Genomic DNA, 20,001 nt, shown 5'->3' with positions numbered 1-20,001 from the left:
ATGTCCTCAACACTTTCTTGATGCACCTGTGGTTTATGGACCAGGTCTGATCCCAGACCTAAATAATCACTGGGAGTTTCTCTGGTGCATTCATGGAGGTACAGATCAGGATTGCACACTCCCAGCATAGCTCTCAATTCCTCCTTCTAAATAAACACAGTTTTCCTATAGCTAAGAAAGGAAAAAATAACTCCTGTGATGATTTACTTGGTCATGATGATAGAGCAGCACTTCTGAATGTTGTGCTGAGGAGCACTATACCTTGGGAACTATCAGAAACTGCAGCTACAAATTTTTTTTTCTTATATTTACGCTGAGGCATCCACACTTTCTCTTGTTCTAACAGAAAAACATAATTGCCTTCCCTAAAAATAATACATGTTGATTTTTTTTTTCTGCTCAATTCCCAAAGTCAAAATCTCAGTAGAACATTTCATTATTAATAGCATTAGGTATCACCCGGTATGTCAGTAGTATTTAGGTATTAAATGTCTAAGTAACCATGGCATAGAAATGCTGTGTGTGGACTCAGCAGTAAACTCTTTTAGAGCGATAACTGTTGTGCATAATAAGAATTTGTAATGTGCTGAACTCCCTCCCACAGAGTGACCAGGTGTGGCAGAGTGTGTGTGATGTTTTGGGGTGGCTGTGGGGCGGGGTTACCTTTTCTGGCACCACGCTCTTGCCGTCCCAGGCGTAGCCCCTCTTGGTGAAGTAGTTGACGGTGGCGAACTCGATGAGCGCCGAGAAGACGAAGGCGTAGCAGACGGCGATGAACCAGTCCATGGCCGTGGCATAGGCCACCTTGGGCAGGGAGTTCCTGGCACTGATGCTCAGGGTGGTCATGGTCAGCACAGTTGTCACTCCTGCAAAGCAGAGTTTGGGTATTCAGGTTACGTTTGTGCTTCATTTCCCAGCCTTTTCTACACCCTTGGTTCTTACGAAGTTCCCCACCTGAGCTCAGTTTCTAAATGAGGGTATCAGGGTTTGAGTTTCTGTGGAAGTTGCAGGATTTTCAAAACATTTTTTATGCTTTTGTTCTTTGATGTGGTTATAATAGAATACTATTTTTAAAGGTGGAATGCAAATAATAATTTATGAACTACTTTACTCTTCCTGATATTTGAGGGATTTCGTTGCAGTTCTTTAATCATGCGCTGCAAATTATACTGCAGATGTATCAATTTAACATCTTTAGTTCTTTCTTGCAGCAGTTCTGAGATACTTAGAAAACAAAAAAAAACCTTGCTTCAGCTTATTTGGGATATTATACTTCAAAAATATTTTCAAGGGCACCAAAATTTATGTGTTATTTCATTTTTTTGAATTGACGGTTTTACAGATTTCTGTCCCTTTATTCACTGACACCCTGAACATAGCAAACATTTTATGTAAGAGTGACAGTATAATTTGCATTTCTGATATCAGAGCTTCTCACCGGTGAACCTTTCCTCTCACCTGGCCCCAGAGAGAAAGCAGGAGTGCACTGAATTCACTCTGCTTGCAGCTGCTTGGAAAAATGAATCTCCGAGCGCACGCAAGGCATTTACATCAAATCACATGTCCACAAGTTACCTTGACAACTGCACTGTCATGTCTCCAATGTGTCTGGCAAGTTCATCTCTGCTGCACTGAGTGTTAGTGGAAATGAACAGTGTTCTAAAATAGGTCACTTAATGAACAACATATTTACGTGGTAGTGTGAAGAGCTTGAATTATTAGTGCCTAATGAGGAAGCAATTTCTCTTTCTTGAGATGCAACCAAATGTGTTCTTTGACTTATTGCTAGTGACCTTATGTTTCTCTTACATAGTAGCAGAGACAAGATTTATAACTTTTATTATCTGTGGTACTGAGTAGGCTAAAAGATCAATGTTGTGCTTCTGTGTGTATATGCATTCATGCAAGATGTTCTGAAGCTTTGTTTCACTGCCATTTTGAAATGAAAAAGCTATCTTGATATATAATGATGGAGCAAACCCAAGAGTATTTACTAAATAACTGTCTTCTAAAATGAAAACTGAGAAATTTGTGGGTTCTTGAGCCTGTGAAGATAGCAGTTTGAAAACTGTGCAGTATTATATCTTACCCACTGAGACTAGGAAATTCTGTTCTCCATCTAATGACTGCGAAGTACAGCATTTGAAACTGATGATCAGACATTTCTTTTTAAATGGTATGGGCAAAAAGAGGTAAAATAGTTACAATTTAAATGGATTTGACTATAAAACTCCTTAGTAGAGTAGTTCTCAGCAAAGATGATGTTCAAAATTCAGAATTAATTTTAGTTGCTATTCTAAACAATATTATGTAAATCAAATTTGATTATACTGTAGTCTAAACCACTGTTCTGCAAATGCACATCTGTCTATCAACAGAAAGTCACTGCTTGGTTCATGAGGTCTAAGGCTATGCAAGTTGTGACTGATTTCCAGAGAAATTGAGAAACTAAAGCACAGCTGTGAATGGTGCAGGAAAAAAACCATAAAAATAGCTCTTGCTCAACATGAGCTTCGGAGGCTGCATTTCTTATCAGCAACTCTCTGGCTTTGCTACATTCAGAATAAATGGGTTAATTCTCTTTGGCAAAGCCAGAGGGCCCAAAGCATCCTGTCCTTGCAGTGCCCTGAGGCAGCAAAAGGAGTGTCAAAGCCAGCTTGGCTGGGGATGCTTCCACCTCCTGCCAAAGGTGTTCAGCAGTCCCATCTGGATATCACCAAGGACTAGGTCACAGAGCAGAAATCTCAGGCTCTACCTTTCCTAAATGAAAATTCATTGCCTTTTTTTTTAATACGTTCTTGATTTGGGTTAGTATCACCAAAGTTTTAAGATAAGCATTTCCAAGCAGTGCTTAAACTCTAAACTGGAGGGTCTTTAGATTGCCTGCTCACTACATTCCTTGAGTGCATATATTCACTGCTGTAACACAATAAATTGTTGCTGATCTAACAGTAGCCTGTAAAAAGGATTAAAGAAAAATAAATAAAATAAGAATTTTCTGAGGGCCTAAAGATATCAAATGACAGATACCCATTGATTAAAGCCTTTTTGATAATCCCATGATTAACGTTATTGCCATTGTCAGAGATGTTTTATTCATAATCTCATTGTTTTGGAATATTAAAATGGTAATGGATGGCTTGAGGTATTTTCAGGTCTCTTTTTACAGTCAGTTCCAAATCAGTTTAAAAGCTTTGGACCTATATCTTCACAATGAAATTTGTTAGCTCTTGTGTGCTGCACCTAGTCCAGGTTCACACTGTTCCCCAGTACCATGTTACAATAACTACATTTACAATAACATTTCTGAAACCCAATTGCCTCATGATTGCCAGGAAGTTTACAGGTCTTGCTTACCAAACACAGTTCTTGCTGGGACAGATTCTCTGTTAAGCCAGAAGGACACCTGTGACAATATCACTGTCATGATGCACGGCAGATAAGTCTGGATGACAAAGTAACCAATCTTCCTCTTCAAATGAAAATGTGTAGTCATAACAACGTATTCCCCTAAAACCAAGAAAAAAAGAACATTAAAGCTTTTATAAATATACACATCAGAGCTCTTTGTAGAAAGTATTTTTCATTCCATTCACCCCTACTATAAAATAGAAATCCTCAAATCAAAATGGTTCAGCTCTGAAGAAAACACTTAATAAACCTGGTCGGTTTTTAAATTTTTCCTTAATAATACAAAATTAGACTGTTCTGGGAAATGCTGGTTAAATTTGCATATTTGCTCTGCTGAGTAGTGAATGAAAGTCTGCATTAATTGGTGGCTATTTAAAGCTCTTGTAGAAAGTCTTATTCCATTAGAGGATGAAATGCCACCACAGCATAACCATGCAAACACAACCTAAAGACTAAATCAAGACAACCTCCAAAAAATGTTTCTGTTGGGCCAAGCTTAAGATGTAACTGCTGATGTGATGGTGTCTGCGCTACCGCTGTTGGTGCCTTATGTACTCTAAGGTGTCTCTGCTCTGCTAATTTAGGACTTGAGTAAATTATTTTTCTCTCCTGAAATAAATGATTACTACAAGAATAGCACGCAATATTTTCATTAGCCCTAATGCTTTTGGAGCTAAAAAGTTGTATGGTCTAGGTACTCTAAATGCAAGGAAAATTAATTTTTTTAGTATATAAACAAATTTTATTTATACTTGCAATAATAAATATAAATATATCTAATACTCTAATATACTTATGTCATTCCATAAACCTTTCTTGCCAGCAGAGCAAATATTGCTCATTTTCAGATCATTATTTATATAATTTAAAATGGATTTTGACAAACTGTATATTCTCCAAAGTCTGAAAAACCTATTGTTTTTATTTTTATATATATATATAGTTTTTTTAGTAGACTGATTCGTCTTATTATGCAATGAATGTCTTAGGAATGAAACAAGTAGACACGTAACTGAGTGGTAACTTCTGTCTAGATTAGAGATGACATGTGAAATTACTGTAGTTCTATTTTAAAATGTAGGCAGATGGAAGGAGAAAACTGCTCTTGTACAGGAAAAGCTTAAACTTGATTGAAAAACTATGTCTAGACATTGACTGCTTATGCACAGAGCATGTCAAATGCCCATTTCTGTAATGCAGAGTCCAGAAGAACATTCATTTGAGCAATCTTGCTCAATTTCTAACCCCAAGGAAAGCTTATTTATAAGATATGACAATACTCTTTCAATAGAAAAGACAGCAGCTAAGGGGGGAAAAAAGAATAAATTTTAAATTGAATGGTAAAGCAAAGTATAAACAAGGATTTTTTTTATTTTATTTTAAGAATAGGAATGGCTGTAGTATAGTGGGAATTATTACTTAAATTTTGCTCACCTTTCTTTAACTTTCACTGAAGCAAACTCCTTCTCCTCTGTACCAGAGATTATGATCTTACTAAAGGTGCCAGTCTTAGCTAGGAGAGCCAACAATTTAATTTTATCTACTTAAAATATGACGTGGGAAACTATTTTAATGCAATCAGATATAGAATGTGCACAACGGTGTGTCAGAATTAATTCACTGATTGTAGATGGCAAGCTAAGAATACAGAGTGAACACACCACTGTACTCTGATGCTTTATTTAGCTGCCTAAATTATCAAAGTATTTTTAACCTCTGGAAAATGAGAACAAGATCCAAAGCATAAAGGCAATTAAAAAGACAGGGATTACTCTCATCTGTTAAGCACTGCAGCAGGTCTGAGCTGGGAGTCAGATAAAGGTAATGCTGAGGGAGTGAACTGGGCAAAGCAGAGGCCTGCAATGATGCTCTGCACCTCAGTTACAAGGCACAACCTTGTTCTGAACTTTGCACAGCCCCAATGGACTGCACTCATTGGGCACCACTCATCAGAAGATAGCAGATGTTTGATAAGACTGATTGAGCTGGCTGCAGGGCATGAAAGCACTCCAGTTATTCACTGCAGCTTTGGCTTCCCATCTTTTCTGCCTTCCTTTAATTGAATAGCATCACCACATTTGTGACAGCTGCTGATCATTCTCATAACTTTCCAGTTCCTCTGGGGTTCTGTTTTGAAAGCATTGCAACACAGTCATAAAATTCCCTACAATCTAAAATTTCAAATAGCTCTTGAGCAAGATATTGCCTATATTCACAGTGTCTGATTGCTGGGCTTTCACAAGTTGCAGCTTATACAACTTATATTCTCTTATCTCTTATCTTTTCTTACCCAAGGAAGTTAGAAATAAAGGTATTTCTTCTTAGATAAATTGCTTTTGGTCCACTGACCAGTCAATCTGGTTGACAGAGCTCTTGTTCATGCCAGTGCTCAGATCCTTACTGCATCTAGATTGTCCAAATTATTAGAAAATAAACCTTAAAAAATTTACATCTTGAAACAAGCACTGCAAAGTTAAAAAAACAAGCGGCTGTACCCAGCTTCAAGGTTTCAGGTGTGTCATACTGTAAATGTCAGCTGTATTTCTGTATCTCATTAAATTTTTGGAGTTAAGGCTGGCACCAGGATTAAAGGAAATCGTGTTTGGATGTTTTTGAAAAAAACATCGTGTTCTTTTCATCGGAATCGTGTCTCAGATGGTTCTGAGTTTGACGACAGTTTTTTTTCATTCTCTAAATACTTCCTTGAGAAACTATGTACTTGCTTGTAGCAACTTCACTGCCCCCAGAAATGCGATCTTTGAGGATTCATATTGTTATACTATTTTTATCAGCCTATATAGTAAGTAAATAATATGAGAAGAACATGAGTGCTTCTTATTACATAAATTATTGGTTTTTCTGGCTAGATCTGACACTGTAGGAATATTTTTACCACCAGTTGAAGTAGGAAAATAATCCCAGGATGTATTATCTTTTCAGTCATGTTTTCCTAATCTGAAGTACATATAATATAATCTACCCCTCACTCTTATGTCTTTGTATTTTTTACAAAGATCTGCTCTGAATTACATCTTGACAATTAAGTATCACCCTTCCAAAGTGTCTGTCACAGACCTGTGCTGGACTGCACAATGCCAGAGTCCACAGTCTGTCCCAGCAGATCGTACTGGTTCAGTCGAGAGCCATCTTCAGCCACCACCACCGACCTCGCTGGTTCCCGTGTCCACTCATACACAACCTCTGCTCTGGTGTAAGCATCTGATGTAAAACAAATACACTGCATGTCAGCTTTGCACTTTCTGCTGCCTTATGGTTTTGTCAGAATAATGTTTTTGAGCAGTAGTTTGAATATTTAATTCTCTTTAATTATCTGTAGGAACCCACAACTATCTTAATGGAATTTATCTATAGGAAGTACAACTGATTTTTACAAAATAGCTAAATAGCTGCTGAGGGGCTGGATTAAGGTCGGTCCTCCATGGCATGAAAATATTTCTCGCATATATTTCCTGCTTATGTAAAGAAGTGGAGTGAGAAGTGGAATTTCATGAGCATGCAAGAACCCCAATGCTTTTTCTCACTTCTAGCTACAGTACAGAAAGATGAGCCCCACACTTCTCAATTTTTCATAGTGTGATGTTGTCTGGGCCTCTGTAAATCCTCCTCAGAGTGGCTTCAGTGATCCTCTCATCGTCAGCCTGGCTACAGCTCCATTTTGGTCATGCCCCATCACACTGTGCTTGCTGTGAAATGGGCCTAGCAAACACTTCTGAGGCTGCCTACGAGAAAGTGAGTTTAAATCACAATTAGTTTATTTTTTGGTTTTGCCTTTGGTTATTTCTGAATAGTCCTTGCACTCAAGAGCTGAGTTTGGAGCAAGGCAAAAGCAAAGTACTGTGGGCTCTCCAAGCCCAAGCAGTGTGCTGTGTTACACAAATCATTCAGTATCATCTGCACGTGCCATTGAGGGGCTTTGTGCTTTATTTATGTTCTTTCCAGAATCGAGCTACACATAAGTATTTTTAATCCTAATTCCGTAGTAAAATTCTGCTGTCATTTTGTGGGGTCTGGAATCTGGCAGCTCCCATTTGGAGCAGTTGGGTGGGAGTTAATTGACTACACAGAGGCAGCTCATGTAATTCTTTACACCTAAAAAGTACCCAAAGGCTTGAATGGGCATGAATGTGTGGCCAGAATCTGCATCAAGTTTGCACCCACCAAAGACAGCTGGAGCAGGATGGGGCATCCAAAATAACAGAATCTTGTAGGATTCTACCTACAAGATGAGAATTTCCCTTTTTCCAGACTGACAAGCAGTGACTGATTCACTTGACCTCATTTGTGAGTTAGCAATTTTACCTTATCAGCGTAAGAGATAACAGCTAGTAATTGAAGAGTTGGTTGGGTAGAATGTGCTGGCAAATTAATTGCATGGCATTTGATTTTGCAGTATTGAAGCTGAAGAGTGCTTTTATCTTTGGGCTTCATATTCCCTGAGCACTGTAACATATCCTGGAATATGTTTTTCGAGTCAATGGCAAAAGCAAATCTACACCTTAATAATTCTGACTTTAAAAATAATGGCCGGAGTAAACACAGGAATTGACTTGCTAATCTAGTCACATAAAGACAGTAATAAAATTAATTTTCAAGCATTTGTTGTGGAATATGAGACTAGCTTGGAACAGAGAGGAGTGCTTTCCTGAGCTACTGAGAATGACGGGATTGGTTTAGAGGGAAGGGGCTGCACTGGGCAGTGCCAGATCTGGTGCTCAGTTCTGCTGCCCCCCTCAGCTTCCAATTCACGCTGCATAAGCAGCAATGCAGCCATCTGCTCCCATCACTGCTGATTTCCAGAGTGGCCTCAGTTTTAAACTGACAATCAGATGTTTGTGGTAAGAGTTGAGGAGAGCATCTGCCTTTCTGATTTTGTTTTGCCAACATATGGCATTTTGTTGTTCCAGAATTTCTTTAGCATTTGTCACATTGAATTTACACTGGAATAACCTCTAGCTTAAGCTGCTCTTTGGCAAATCACTTTAGCCTTGGAGCTGGGTCAAACATTTATTGGTCCCTACAGCATGGGCAGAGTCCACAGGAGATGTGCAGCTCCTTCACTGTGAGGCTTTTAGGAATCCAGCTCCAAGAAGTGATGAGTAACAGTGGAGGACATAAAAAACCTCTTATCCAATTTAATCTAAAACAAATGGAGCTAGGCAAACACTACCTTGGGGAGCTAAGTGTTAGATTGTAGTCTGCACTTTAAGCATGGATTTTGTGACAATTAAATTCATTCCCAGTAAATTTTCCAGTCCATTAAGATGATTATAATTAATTGCTTTAGTTTGACAAAAATGTCCCAAATGTATTTAAATATGATTCTCACTTAAAAAGTGGAAATTAATTATAAGATCTGTTCTTTTTTTATGTGTAACTGTGAGTCCCACTTTCATAACTTGCTTGGATTCAGCCATTTCTCCTGTTGGAGATATTTCTATTTTTATTAAGAATGAAATATTGAGAGAAATACCCTATAACTTGATAATTATAGCATATGATCAGATGAGCAGGAAGGGAGAGATTCAGCTTTAAGGGCTGCTTTCAACAGTGAATTCTTCATGCAGTATTTGCAGTAAAACCACATTTCAGAAGGATCCTCCCCACGAGGATCCCAAATTAGGAGCTCGCCTGAATTTAGTGGGTGAATGAAAAGTTTCCTTGAGAACTCCCTGATTTTGTCTAATGATCTTTCCAAGCACTTGTAGTTACTTGTTTTTTTAGGACAGCTGCCATAGAACATTAGTGTTCAAACAAAAAAACAAACAAAACAATAACAACAAAAAATCCTGTGAAACATGACAGTCCACAGCTGTACTCTGAGTATAGAATGTCAGTTATTGCCTTGGAGTGGTGTAAGAAGTGGTCTTTCTATCAGAAATATCAACGATTTTTTTTTTTTGTTCAATTAAGAAAATGAAGTATATTATGAAAATATTTTTTAAGGTTAAAAAGATCAGTTTTGGTACAAAAGATGCAGATACACTTGCATGTTTTTCTGATGTCTTGCTCTTCCCTTCTGGTGTGGTTCTAGACTTTTATGCAAATCCATGTTATCTATCCCTTTTATTTAACAATTTCTGCAAATCTTGGTTATTTAACTGAGGCAAAGTCCTCAGTAATCTGGAAAGCTGTGCACTGTGTGAACAAAGAGTACGTTAATCTGGGACACAGTGAGCCAGGAAGAACTCAGTGTAGGAAAAGAATGGGAAATACTGCTCATGCTAGGGAAAGTCTGGTGTTTGGGCTGTGCTTCAGTGATGCACAGATGTTCTGATAGGTGTCTTATCGTGTCTATAAAATTCAGTCTAGTAAATCAGATTTGTTCAGAAACTGCTCCTGGTTTAAATTGCCATTAGCAGGTTTGTTGCCGGATCAGCCGTCTCCCTGCCCCGCAGTTTTGCAGCACGATGCCTGCAGGGACACTTGAGTGAGCACATCAAAAGAAATTCGATCCTGCAGCCACTCCTGATCCCACGGGGATCTTGGGTGCGCAGGTCCCTTATTAATCAAGAACTCAGCGCAGTATCTGTCCTGTTATAAACTGGAGCAAAGCTTCCCCCACTCTACTCTCTTTCACGAGGTATTTGGAAAGATTTATTTTAAGTGCTCTCTAAGAAAACATTCAAGGAGCAAACAAACTCTTCTTGTCAGTTATACTCCAAGGTTGTATGAGCTTTTTGTTCTCTAAGCCTTATCTAGGAGATTAGCAGCTCTTTAAAGACAAAACATCACTGCTGTCTCATGGCAAACACAGAGCAATTCAGCCCAAAGTAAATTATCACCCTGTCGGGTACCATGTGAAGAATGAATTGGGTTTTCTGTTTGTTGGCTTCTAAAATTGATCAAGCCACTAAGTAACCATTATCAGTGAAATGACCCATTTCTGTTAGGAAAAAAAGTAGCATTGAGGAAACAATTTGTACACTATTACATCTTCCATATATTTTAACTTCCTTGTTTGTGTTAAACAAACTAGAGTAAATTAGATTGTCACTTTTTTTTTTCTCTGTTTTATTTCCAAAAATACTTTGTTTAGTTAAGTGTCAGGCTGCCTGCTATTCACACTGAAGTTTTGGGGAAAATTCTCAACTTATCAAAAGCTTTGTCAATGACTGCACTGATTTCAACAATTGTGATTTCAATTATATTTCAATGACTTACTTCAATATGTTCTTGCATCTAGGGCTATCCTATGCTGCAAGTGTAGGACTCTATTTGGAAATTTCTGAGATTTTTCACTTCCAAAAGTGTTCCATGAGTGTGTAAGAGTACCTTCTAATACTAGGAAAAATGTTCGTCTAAACATACCAAGACTACAGTAGCAAAACTGTTTTCACCTAAACCAATTCAGTTATCCATAGCATGTATTGCTTTTCTTTAGGACTGATATTGGGTTTTAATAAAACAAAGCAACAAGATTAACAACATTTTCCATGTGATAAAATACTTTTCTAGATATTTAGAGCACTGTCATTTTCATCTTTGGTGAATGTCCAGGCATCACATTGTAGAATATTTAAGACACATTAAAAAAGTCCATTATATCATATTTATATATATATAAATATAAGTGTATATATATATAAAATAATAAAGATACAACCCTGACAAAAACATGAAAAATAAACAAGATTAAAACCTTGAGGTTTTCTCAATTGCAAAATATTCTTTTCAAGTGGCCTGAAAATGGGAGAAACCTCCATTTAAAATAAACTTACAGCTTCCAAATTTCAAGGGGCAAGCATGTGCATCCATAGGAAAGTCTTCTAAATGCATGGGACATTCTGCTCTCACAGTCAATCTATAATGGATTAATGAGCAAAAGGACACATTTATTCTAGTTTCATAGAAATAGCAAATAGACTTCTATTAAGACACATAGCATAAGTACAGCACAGTATCTGTTATGTGATTAATTACAACTGGACCTGAATTGTCTGGCTGAGGGTGCAACTGCTCTGCCCCTCTGCCCTTCCTCATGGTCTGTCAGAGGCATGCTCAGGCTTCTCATCTGGTGTGAGGATTAAAGTCTATTAGCAACCGCAATTGCTTCCTTGCTGCCATCATTAAATTGGCCCACTCTGGATGCTCAGACATTTGCTGAAATCATTTCATTGCTATCAGCTTGAGTGCAAACATGTTTCTCAATAAAAGAGGTTAAATGAGCTAGAAACAGTCACGTAGCACACATCAGCAGAGAATGAACAGTAATACTTGAAGAGTAGGCTGGAGATTGCATTAAGGCACTTGCAAAGGTGAGGAAATAGGAATGGTTATGATCAAAAGAAGAGACACATGTGAACAATGTGCTGCCAAGATAGTGTTCCTGTGGATTAAATCCCTAACAGCTGAGCACTTAGAAAGACAAGAAAAATCGACCTGGACTTGTGTAGCTACCAGCCAAGATGATTGTACTTTAGTCTAGCCAGTCTTGAAAGATATTGCACAATAAACTGAACATCCCAAATGCCTGGAGAATTTTTCTCCAAACACTTGAGCTGATTTTAAAAAACATCTTTAAATTTTTTAAAGAAAATTCAGTATTCACCTATGTGCTAAGTTATCCATCTTGGCTTGAAGTCAACAGAGTCCCTTTATACCTTGTTTTGATTCCATGGCAGACATAAAGGGGGGATGTGCGGCTCTATAGAGACAACATACACTTTTTTTTACTTTTTAATTTGTAGGTTTTTAATCCAGAATGTTTGCATGACTGTATATCATCTTTATTTCAAAAGGATTTATTTAACTCCTCAAACAACTGGACAGCTGAAGTTCAGTTATCCATGAAGAGAATAATATATTTCCAATGAATGCTGTCAGCACAGAAATAATTTTTTTCTCCTAAGTTTCTGAATGCTATGATCAATGGAAAAAGAAATGTCTGTTTTTATGCTGTCATGCTTTATAATCCCAGGCACAAGAAATATTAAGAATGGTCAATGAATTCTGTGTGCATCTGTTAGTTCTTAGAATCTGCTTTCTATACGATCCAAAGATTAAAGACCCTTGCACACAATTTAGGAGTACAGATTATACTAAACTTTCAGGCTTTATTATACTTGCTGATGGAATCCTTGAAAGCAATGCCAAATCAAGATCCTCTGCAAACTGATGGATTCCTAATACCGTAAGAACCTTTTTAAAATCAAGCATTAAGGTGCATCCAGGGACTGTAGAGGTAGCACAGCAGGAGAGGAAAAATAAACACTGCAAGCAGCTCTGTTTGTCCATCATCCCAAGGCCTAGTGTGAAAATAATTATTAAGCAGGAATCAAATAATGCTCATAAAGTTTTCTATCTGGAAAATATGCTTGCACAAGTTAAATTGTAAAACAAAATGAAGGATGTAATATTTTAGGGCTCACCTCATCGTGTATAGCAACGTCCCATCCTCTGTGATTCGTAATAGTTTATTTGGCATTGTCATGTTATGAGCCACTGACTTCTTTCCATTGTGGAAAAAGGTATCAGGAGTCCAAATTTTGCTGGCCATTAAATTATTTAACCGGAGAACAGTCATAGGTCCTTTGAATTTTAATCTCTCATCTTTCCAGCTTTGGCGGAAAAATACATCTATAGTGTATTCCTACATCAATTCAGAAAAAAAGGGAAACACTTATGATGTCATATGTTGCAATATGACAACTTGAAAAGTATGTTCTTACCATTCCCTAGAAGCAAGATGACTATTAATGAAATTAGTCATTATCAGAAATTTTATTTTCTGTATTACTTACAATGTACCTGAAGCTGGTTATAAAACAGATACAACATCATTGCTGTGTTCAACACAATAAACATCAGGAAATATTTCAAAAGTTACCTGTGAGTTAGATATAATAAAATGGAAACAAAATAATTCACTCTTTTCCCACCTGAACTGTAATTTGAAACTTCAGATAGGTGGTCAGTATGTGTGGCACAGGAAATTTGTGTCAGAGTAAAATAAGCCTTGTGAGGCAGGGTCTTACTACAGCCTTCTGTTCTGAATGTCTCGTTAGCATAAACTGGCAACCAACTTGCAGAAAGCTCACAGTTCACTGAAATTCTGTTGGTGAAATGTGGAATGGTTCATGGGTGAAAGGGTTGGGCTACAAAGAGCAGGAGCCACAGTCTGACTGCACAGGGACTGGGCTGGGGGACAGAAGCAGTGGCTGACTCACGGCCATGGGGACAACGCAAATAACCAACACTCACTATGAAATGCAAGAAATATTTGTGACAAAGCAACAGGAACCAAGTTAAGACGGAGAGGGTGAAAGGAAGAAAGATATGTTGGAATATTATACATAAAATATAGATGGGTGAAAATGTGAAAAACTGTGAATAGTACATAGTACAGTGTTTTCCAGGCAAAAATTCCATCCTCACGTGGAAGTTCAGCATTGGATCACCCTGCCCCTTCCATCTTTGATATTGTGATAAACATCAAAAGCAGTTATGCAATGTGGTTCTGAGTTACTCTTCTGGCTGAGAATTGGAACCTTTGCTGAGATCTCCTGCAAATGGAGGTGCCAAATCCTGGAACAGAGCGAGCTCCTGTGTGTGAGGGCACACAGAGCTATAAGAAATAGAGCTGTCCTGAAAAACATGATAGTAAAGGGGAACATTCTGGAAGGAGCATGCAAAATGTCTCCACAGCAAATTCCTTTAGATTCGTTTTTTTTTCATTTTAACAACCACCAACACTCCATACAACATAAGGACATTTGAGCTGTTTATTCCTTGTGTAACTATTAGCAAGAAAGAATGGTGATTCTTACTGATGTGTGTTTTTCCTGCTTTTAGGGTATGAAATGCCTGAGTAATTTTTTTTTTTTTTTTTTTTTACATGGAAATGTAGTTACATGGGTTGTTCTAATTTTGGGACATTTGGTGGATTTTTAAATTAAATTTTATTTATATCCCAGACCTGTGAATCATTTTTGTGCATACTGAGTTGTATTTCCATTTTTTTAATCACTTGCTCAGTGAACTGCTGAAGCCTGAGTCTATTCAGCTTCAGTGAAAGCAGTTTGCACTTACAACCAATTATTTGCTTCAGAATTTTGCTGGGTCATGGCCTTAGGTTGAATTGTTACCAAATCCTGTCCCAGCTGTGCAGTAGAGTAGGAGAGAAGGAGGTGTAGGAGACAGTATACATCATCAAAATTTTGGATTTCCTCCATGTTTTACTAGCACCAAAGAAAATTTCCTCCTACACACATGGGAAAGGTAAAAGACATGCCCAGAAGGTGACATCATTTCAGCATGTAAGCCATTCCCTTTTTCTCTTTCAGCTGCAAAGGGGTGAGTGGGAGGTGGTACAGCTTGAGAAAAGAGAGTCTGGTTTTCCCCTTCATACAAACACAAGGTTCATTTGTTGGAAAAGGACAAGGAGTCAGAAAGATTTGATAAGGGTCCTGACAGCATAAGATAAAATTCAATTAAAAAGTAGCTGAGAGGTCATGCCTGGCACAGGTTGAATCTTTCCCTATCCCAGGCCATCACACCATACAGAGTGAATTAATTTTGGCTGAGATATCTCAGCTCCTCAGCTTTCACTACCCACTTAAGCATGTGCATCAATTCTCCTCAAATGAATCCTGACAGACAGCTGATCTTTAGAGCCATCAGATATTCTGATTGGGGCTTTTTGCTACAGCAGAGGGGCACACAGAACAGGGGAGCAGAAGGATTTTCTCTAGACTATGTACAATAGCAATGCTCTGTGCAGGCAGATGAGTGAGGTGGAATTTGGAATAAATTCTCCACAGCACAGACTCTTCATTCCACAGTATGCAGGTTAAAAACAAGATTTCTATCTGAACTTTGAATAAATTTTATGGTATTTTGTGGAATATTTATAACACTTTTACTTAAATGTTCTCTAGTTTACTCTTCCAATACTTCTCCCTGGAGATTGTTTATTCACAGGGTAGACCACTCTGTGGTCTGCATGAGATTCTGTATAGGAAGACAGTAAGGCAAATAATCATTCCCCGAAAAGCTTACTGTACGGAAAAACTGGGAATGAAGGTTTACTAGAAAAAATTTCTGTCTTTCTGAAGAAGTTAATTTTGAAACACTTCTTATTCCAAATAATACACATCAAAAATTTTCACAAAAATGACAGTTTGCATGAGAACAGCCAGGTATCTGTTGTTCAGTTCAATCCACTATGTAAGCATTCCTGAAAACCTGCAAACACGCTGAAATGATGTCACTTTGCAGGTCTTCAGGCATGTCTTTTATCTTTCCCTTGCCTGAAAACCTGCAAAGCTCTTCCAAAAACGAAGATTTAAAAAAAAAAAAAAAATTCTTTTCTCCCATATAACTTCATTTACAAGTATAAGAACAAGCCAAGACAATATCTTTATAGATTAAGAGGTTATGGCCATGCTGCTCTTAGAGGAGTGTATTGAGAGTGGGCAGGAGCACCCTGATTGTCCATGGAGGTGCCTCCGTGCATCCTGCAAACCTCGGGTGGCTGAGATGTGCTCAGGGTGGCAGTGCCTTCCCAACACTCAGGGGGAGCTGGAGGAGCCCCAGCTCAGGCACAGACACAGCTCATCCTCCCCTTGCCTGCCCAAAGCCTCCCACAGCCCAGCCCAGGCTGCACATGGGGACAGGGCAGCCCCAGCTGAGGTGTCCAACCTGTCTGTGCTCAGAGCACTCTGCACTAAGCGTGCTGTGAAATTCAGATAAACTCTGGGCTCTGGCAAACTCTCCAATTTATCTTTCTGTCTCTGCTTTCACACCTAGTTCCTCAAGCAAAGGTTTAACATGAGTGGGCTGCACACACATTGCTTTTTATGGGAGGTGAGTAGGAGTTTTACACTAAATACTTTTCTGTGAATTCTTTAGTTTTCAAAATTGGTGAACACCTGCCTCTGTGTTTCTTGGTCACACATTTTATTAAGAGGATGATGAATTCTTTCTCTTGTTTAAATGACTGAAAAACAGGAGTCAACATGGTATGGGTATCATACCATTTATATGTTTAACTGTCCTTTTTCCAAGCAATCAAAAAATGGTGTCTCTTCAGAAAATTCACTTAGAAAAATGAACTGTCTTGAAAAAGCTACTTGTTACTTTTTCTGGTTTTCTGTTCCTTAATGTTGTTTTGAGTAGTCAGAAACTTGTAATGACCTGGTGTTTAAGGCTTAGCTACATTTTTAGTTCAAATTAAGCAGCTGATAATTTTGTAATCAGAAATGGAACTTGTTTCCTTACCTATACTTATTCTTTCTTTTTCTTCCTTGAATCTTTCTTTTGCTACGTGTATTTAGCTAAATGTAGCCAGCTAAAAGTTTGAATTGCTTTCATCTCTTCATTTAGATCACAAGGATGTTTCTAGCATTCATCCTAACACAGCATCCAGCAGACACTGGTGGCTGCAGACCAGGCTTTACCCCCTCAATAACCACCTACTTGTGCAAACTTCATTTATATGGAAAATTTTAAGTACCTTATCCATATTTCTACACAACTCTTGGTATCTCTTAGGACCAGGGCTCACAACATCTTCATTCAGTTTTCTGAACATCTCCATTCCCTGCAGTTATCTGGCAATTTGATTTTAATATTCATTCCGTAAAGCAGCGACACTAATTCTCTCATTAATCTTCTCTTTTTAGCAGCCAAGATCTAGGAAAGTCACTTTCCATTGATCAGTAGCTTTTAATATAAAAATACAGGTTAGACTGTACAGATGTCACACCATAGGCATAAGTGTTAATTGCATTTTAAGATGATGATCTTTCTTGGCAAATTGGATCAGTGATGTGCCAGCAAGGACCTCAGCAATCACTCTCAGAAGAATACAGGTCCAAACCCTAATGCATTTCATAATATATTATGTAGCAAATATAAAGTGTGTTAAAACACATTATTAAAGTCACTGAGGCTTCTAATTTCAGGGCACTTAAATGCAGTCACAGCAGCAGGAATGGCAGCACATAAAACCTGATGGCATCTTCGAATGAGGGGCTCAAAGAGAGCCCAGCCTTAAAGGGGGTAAATAAGTTATTGCATAGATCTTTTATCCTCTAAATTAAAAAGTCAGGAGAAAATGAGTGCTGTAGAAATAGAGGCCATCACTTACCATATCATGGTCTGAGACAGGCCCAAAGCTGGTGACGAAGATGTCAGTCTTCACTTCAGTTACACGCTCTGATGAAGCAGGAAATTAGGACAGTCAGTGTCTATAAACAGCCTTCGTTAGATCTAACCACTACCAATTTTCACAATAAATAGAGAAATTATTGGCTTTGATTAGCCATTCTGAAATTGGTCTCCAATACAATCCTGAGAATTTACTGCAGAAGTAATTTCACAGTCAATATTGTCAGCAATGGGGGTTTTTTTACAGTTTTTCCACAGAACTTTTTAAGGTACAGCAGCTGCAGTGGAAGCAGTTCTACTGTTGTGAAAATCTTTTCATTCTTTGACTAATAAATCTTCTTGTCTGATACTATAACCAGTGCTGAGTATTGTACACAGTACCCTAATATATCATTGGATTCTCAGTTTCTGGGCAAGGATTAAGCTAAAATAAGATCTCTAGTAATTAACTCTGGGTTTGTGAGTTATGTATTTTGTATTGAGACCAAGAACACAGAAGAAAAAGAGAAAATGCATTATGGTGTATACAAGCATGAATATACTTTATTGGTACGAGTTAGAAATGGCTCTACTACCCATTACTTCAACAAACAAAAAGGAGTTAAACTTTCCCAAATAAACATTAGCTAAGCTTCCCTTCTGGAATCATCTGCGTAAATGTTTTCAGAACGTGAGCTCCTCAGTCCTATAGGCCTAAATGATAGATTAGTACAAATAATACTTCAGAAATCTGTAACGTGTACATGACACAGATTATATGCATATGCTCCATCATAGAGCTGGACCCCTCCATGATTTCCACGATGTCGATTTTCTCCATTGGGAAAATTGTGAATTTGGGCAAATTTCCCACAGTGAAATTGGATATTTCAGAAGAAACCAGTGATTTTAGTGGTCACAAGTGCTGAGATGCCTTAACTGGTCACCACCAGTTAAGAAAGAAAGATCTCAAGAAAGAGGCCAAACATCTGGCTTCTCCATTTGGACTGGCAGAGACATTTTGAGAAACACCAAAGCTGAACTTCCCCCTTCCTCTGCTCTCCCTCTGCACACACACACAGGGTCAGTCACTTCTGAGCACGCTGGTGTTTTCTAGGGCACACAGAGCAAAATATTCACCCAGGATGCCATATATCACTGTAACCCTGGTGAATTAAATACAGCTGCAGGGAGTAACACCACCTGGACCAAGAGTCCAAGCAGTGTTGAGTGCAGTAACCCCATCAGCTTCCCAAAGTTATGGTCATTTAGGTCTGAATACATTTACTACTGTCTCCACAAACCAGCACAGGGGTTTTGGTAGGAATTTAAAACATGGAACAAGTGATAACCATTCTGAAATAACTGTCCAAAATAAATAAATTGAGAAATCTGGAATGTTAAAAGTAATCCTAAAGAAAGCACTATAGTAGATGTATAGTATGCAGACCTGCAGTAGACAAAAATTTTCCAAGACTAAGATACATATATGTAGCTATCTGTATAATGTTATTTAAACAGTGCAAAATAATTAAATTATTGCAAAATAATTAATGAATTTAATGAAAAACTTAACACAACCATCTGATTTCAAAATACTTCGGACTGTTTATATACAATTTGTTCCATCTGACAAGAAAATTCTGACTGAAGGGAAGAAAATGAACTCAGGATTAAGCAGCCAGTTACAATATCCATTTGTGTATCTGTTCAAAAGTTCTAACGAGAATCAGTGTTTCACAATGCTCATTCAGGTCTTTCACTTTCATTCAAAAAGTGTGCAACTTCTAAAGATGTAAAAATGGAAAGTTTCCTATAAATAGCTTGTATAGATATAACAAAATGTCCTTTTGTGAGACAGCAAAAATGAAAAGGTAATATTAGAATTGATTCTACTGTTGGTCTAGGAATGCAGTTGATAAACTCTGTTAATAAATTAATGCAAAAATTAGGTGATATTAAAAGTAATCGTCAGGACTCATTAAAATGGTCACATTTCCAATTTATTATTCAAAATCAAGGAAAGTAAAATACTGTGATGTGGTTGAACTGCTCTATATTATAAAATTAATATATTATTATTACAAATAATATATTATTTTTATTCTTTATATCTGTGACTGAGAGGTGTACAAAATACAATTACTATTGAGGAAAGCACCGAATAGGTGAAATTTCCTCCTTAGGTGTCCAGTTGAATTAAAAGGTGACCTCATAGTTATTTACAGCCTTTTTAATTGACTTAAAGGAATTTCAGTATTTTCTTGACATCTAATTGTCTCTGGACTTAGAGAAGCTCATGGTGAGAATTTGACTTTCTGGAACTGAGAGAGGCATACGGTTGTTCAGAAATTACTTGGCTTGGCAGGGAAGGATTCTGTCCTTCAGCCCATCCCTGTCACAGAAGCTCAGGAGGCTCAGTTCAGTTCAGGCCATGTGGGAACAGAGGGCAGAAAAAGGACAGGGAGGTCCCATAGGGTC

General features: G+C 37.8%; 1 protein-coding gene across 3 annotated transcripts in view; it reads right to left on the bottom strand.

Annotated features, from left to right (window-relative positions):
* Positions 1–20,001, bottom strand: part of GABRA1 (gamma-aminobutyric acid type A receptor subunit alpha1) — a 38,647-nt gene that overhangs the window by 5,002 nt on the left and 13,644 nt on the right. For all 3 annotated transcript variants that reach the window (XM_005483557.4, XM_005483558.4, XM_005483559.4), the window contains exons 4-9: positions 17,522–17,589; positions 12,801–13,021; positions 11,151–11,233; positions 6,487–6,630; positions 3,358–3,510; positions 664–866 (exon numbers count right to left, since the gene is read on the bottom strand). In XM_005483557.4, the coding sequence (XP_005483614.1) occupies positions 664–866; positions 3,358–3,510; positions 6,487–6,630; positions 11,151–11,233; positions 12,801–13,021; positions 17,522–17,589 (872 nt within the window). The remainder of the gene's footprint in view (positions 1–663; positions 867–3,357; positions 3,511–6,486; positions 6,631–11,150; positions 11,234–12,800; positions 13,022–17,521; positions 17,590–20,001) is intronic.

The sequence above is a fragment of the Zonotrichia albicollis genome, chromosome 15 (genome assembly GCF_047830755.1).
Source record: "Zonotrichia albicollis isolate bZonAlb1 chromosome 15, bZonAlb1.hap1, whole genome shotgun sequence".
Lineage (NCBI taxonomy): Eukaryota > Metazoa > Chordata > Aves > Passeriformes > Passerellidae > Zonotrichia > Zonotrichia albicollis.
This window is presented reverse-complemented; position numbering and strand designations above follow the sequence as displayed.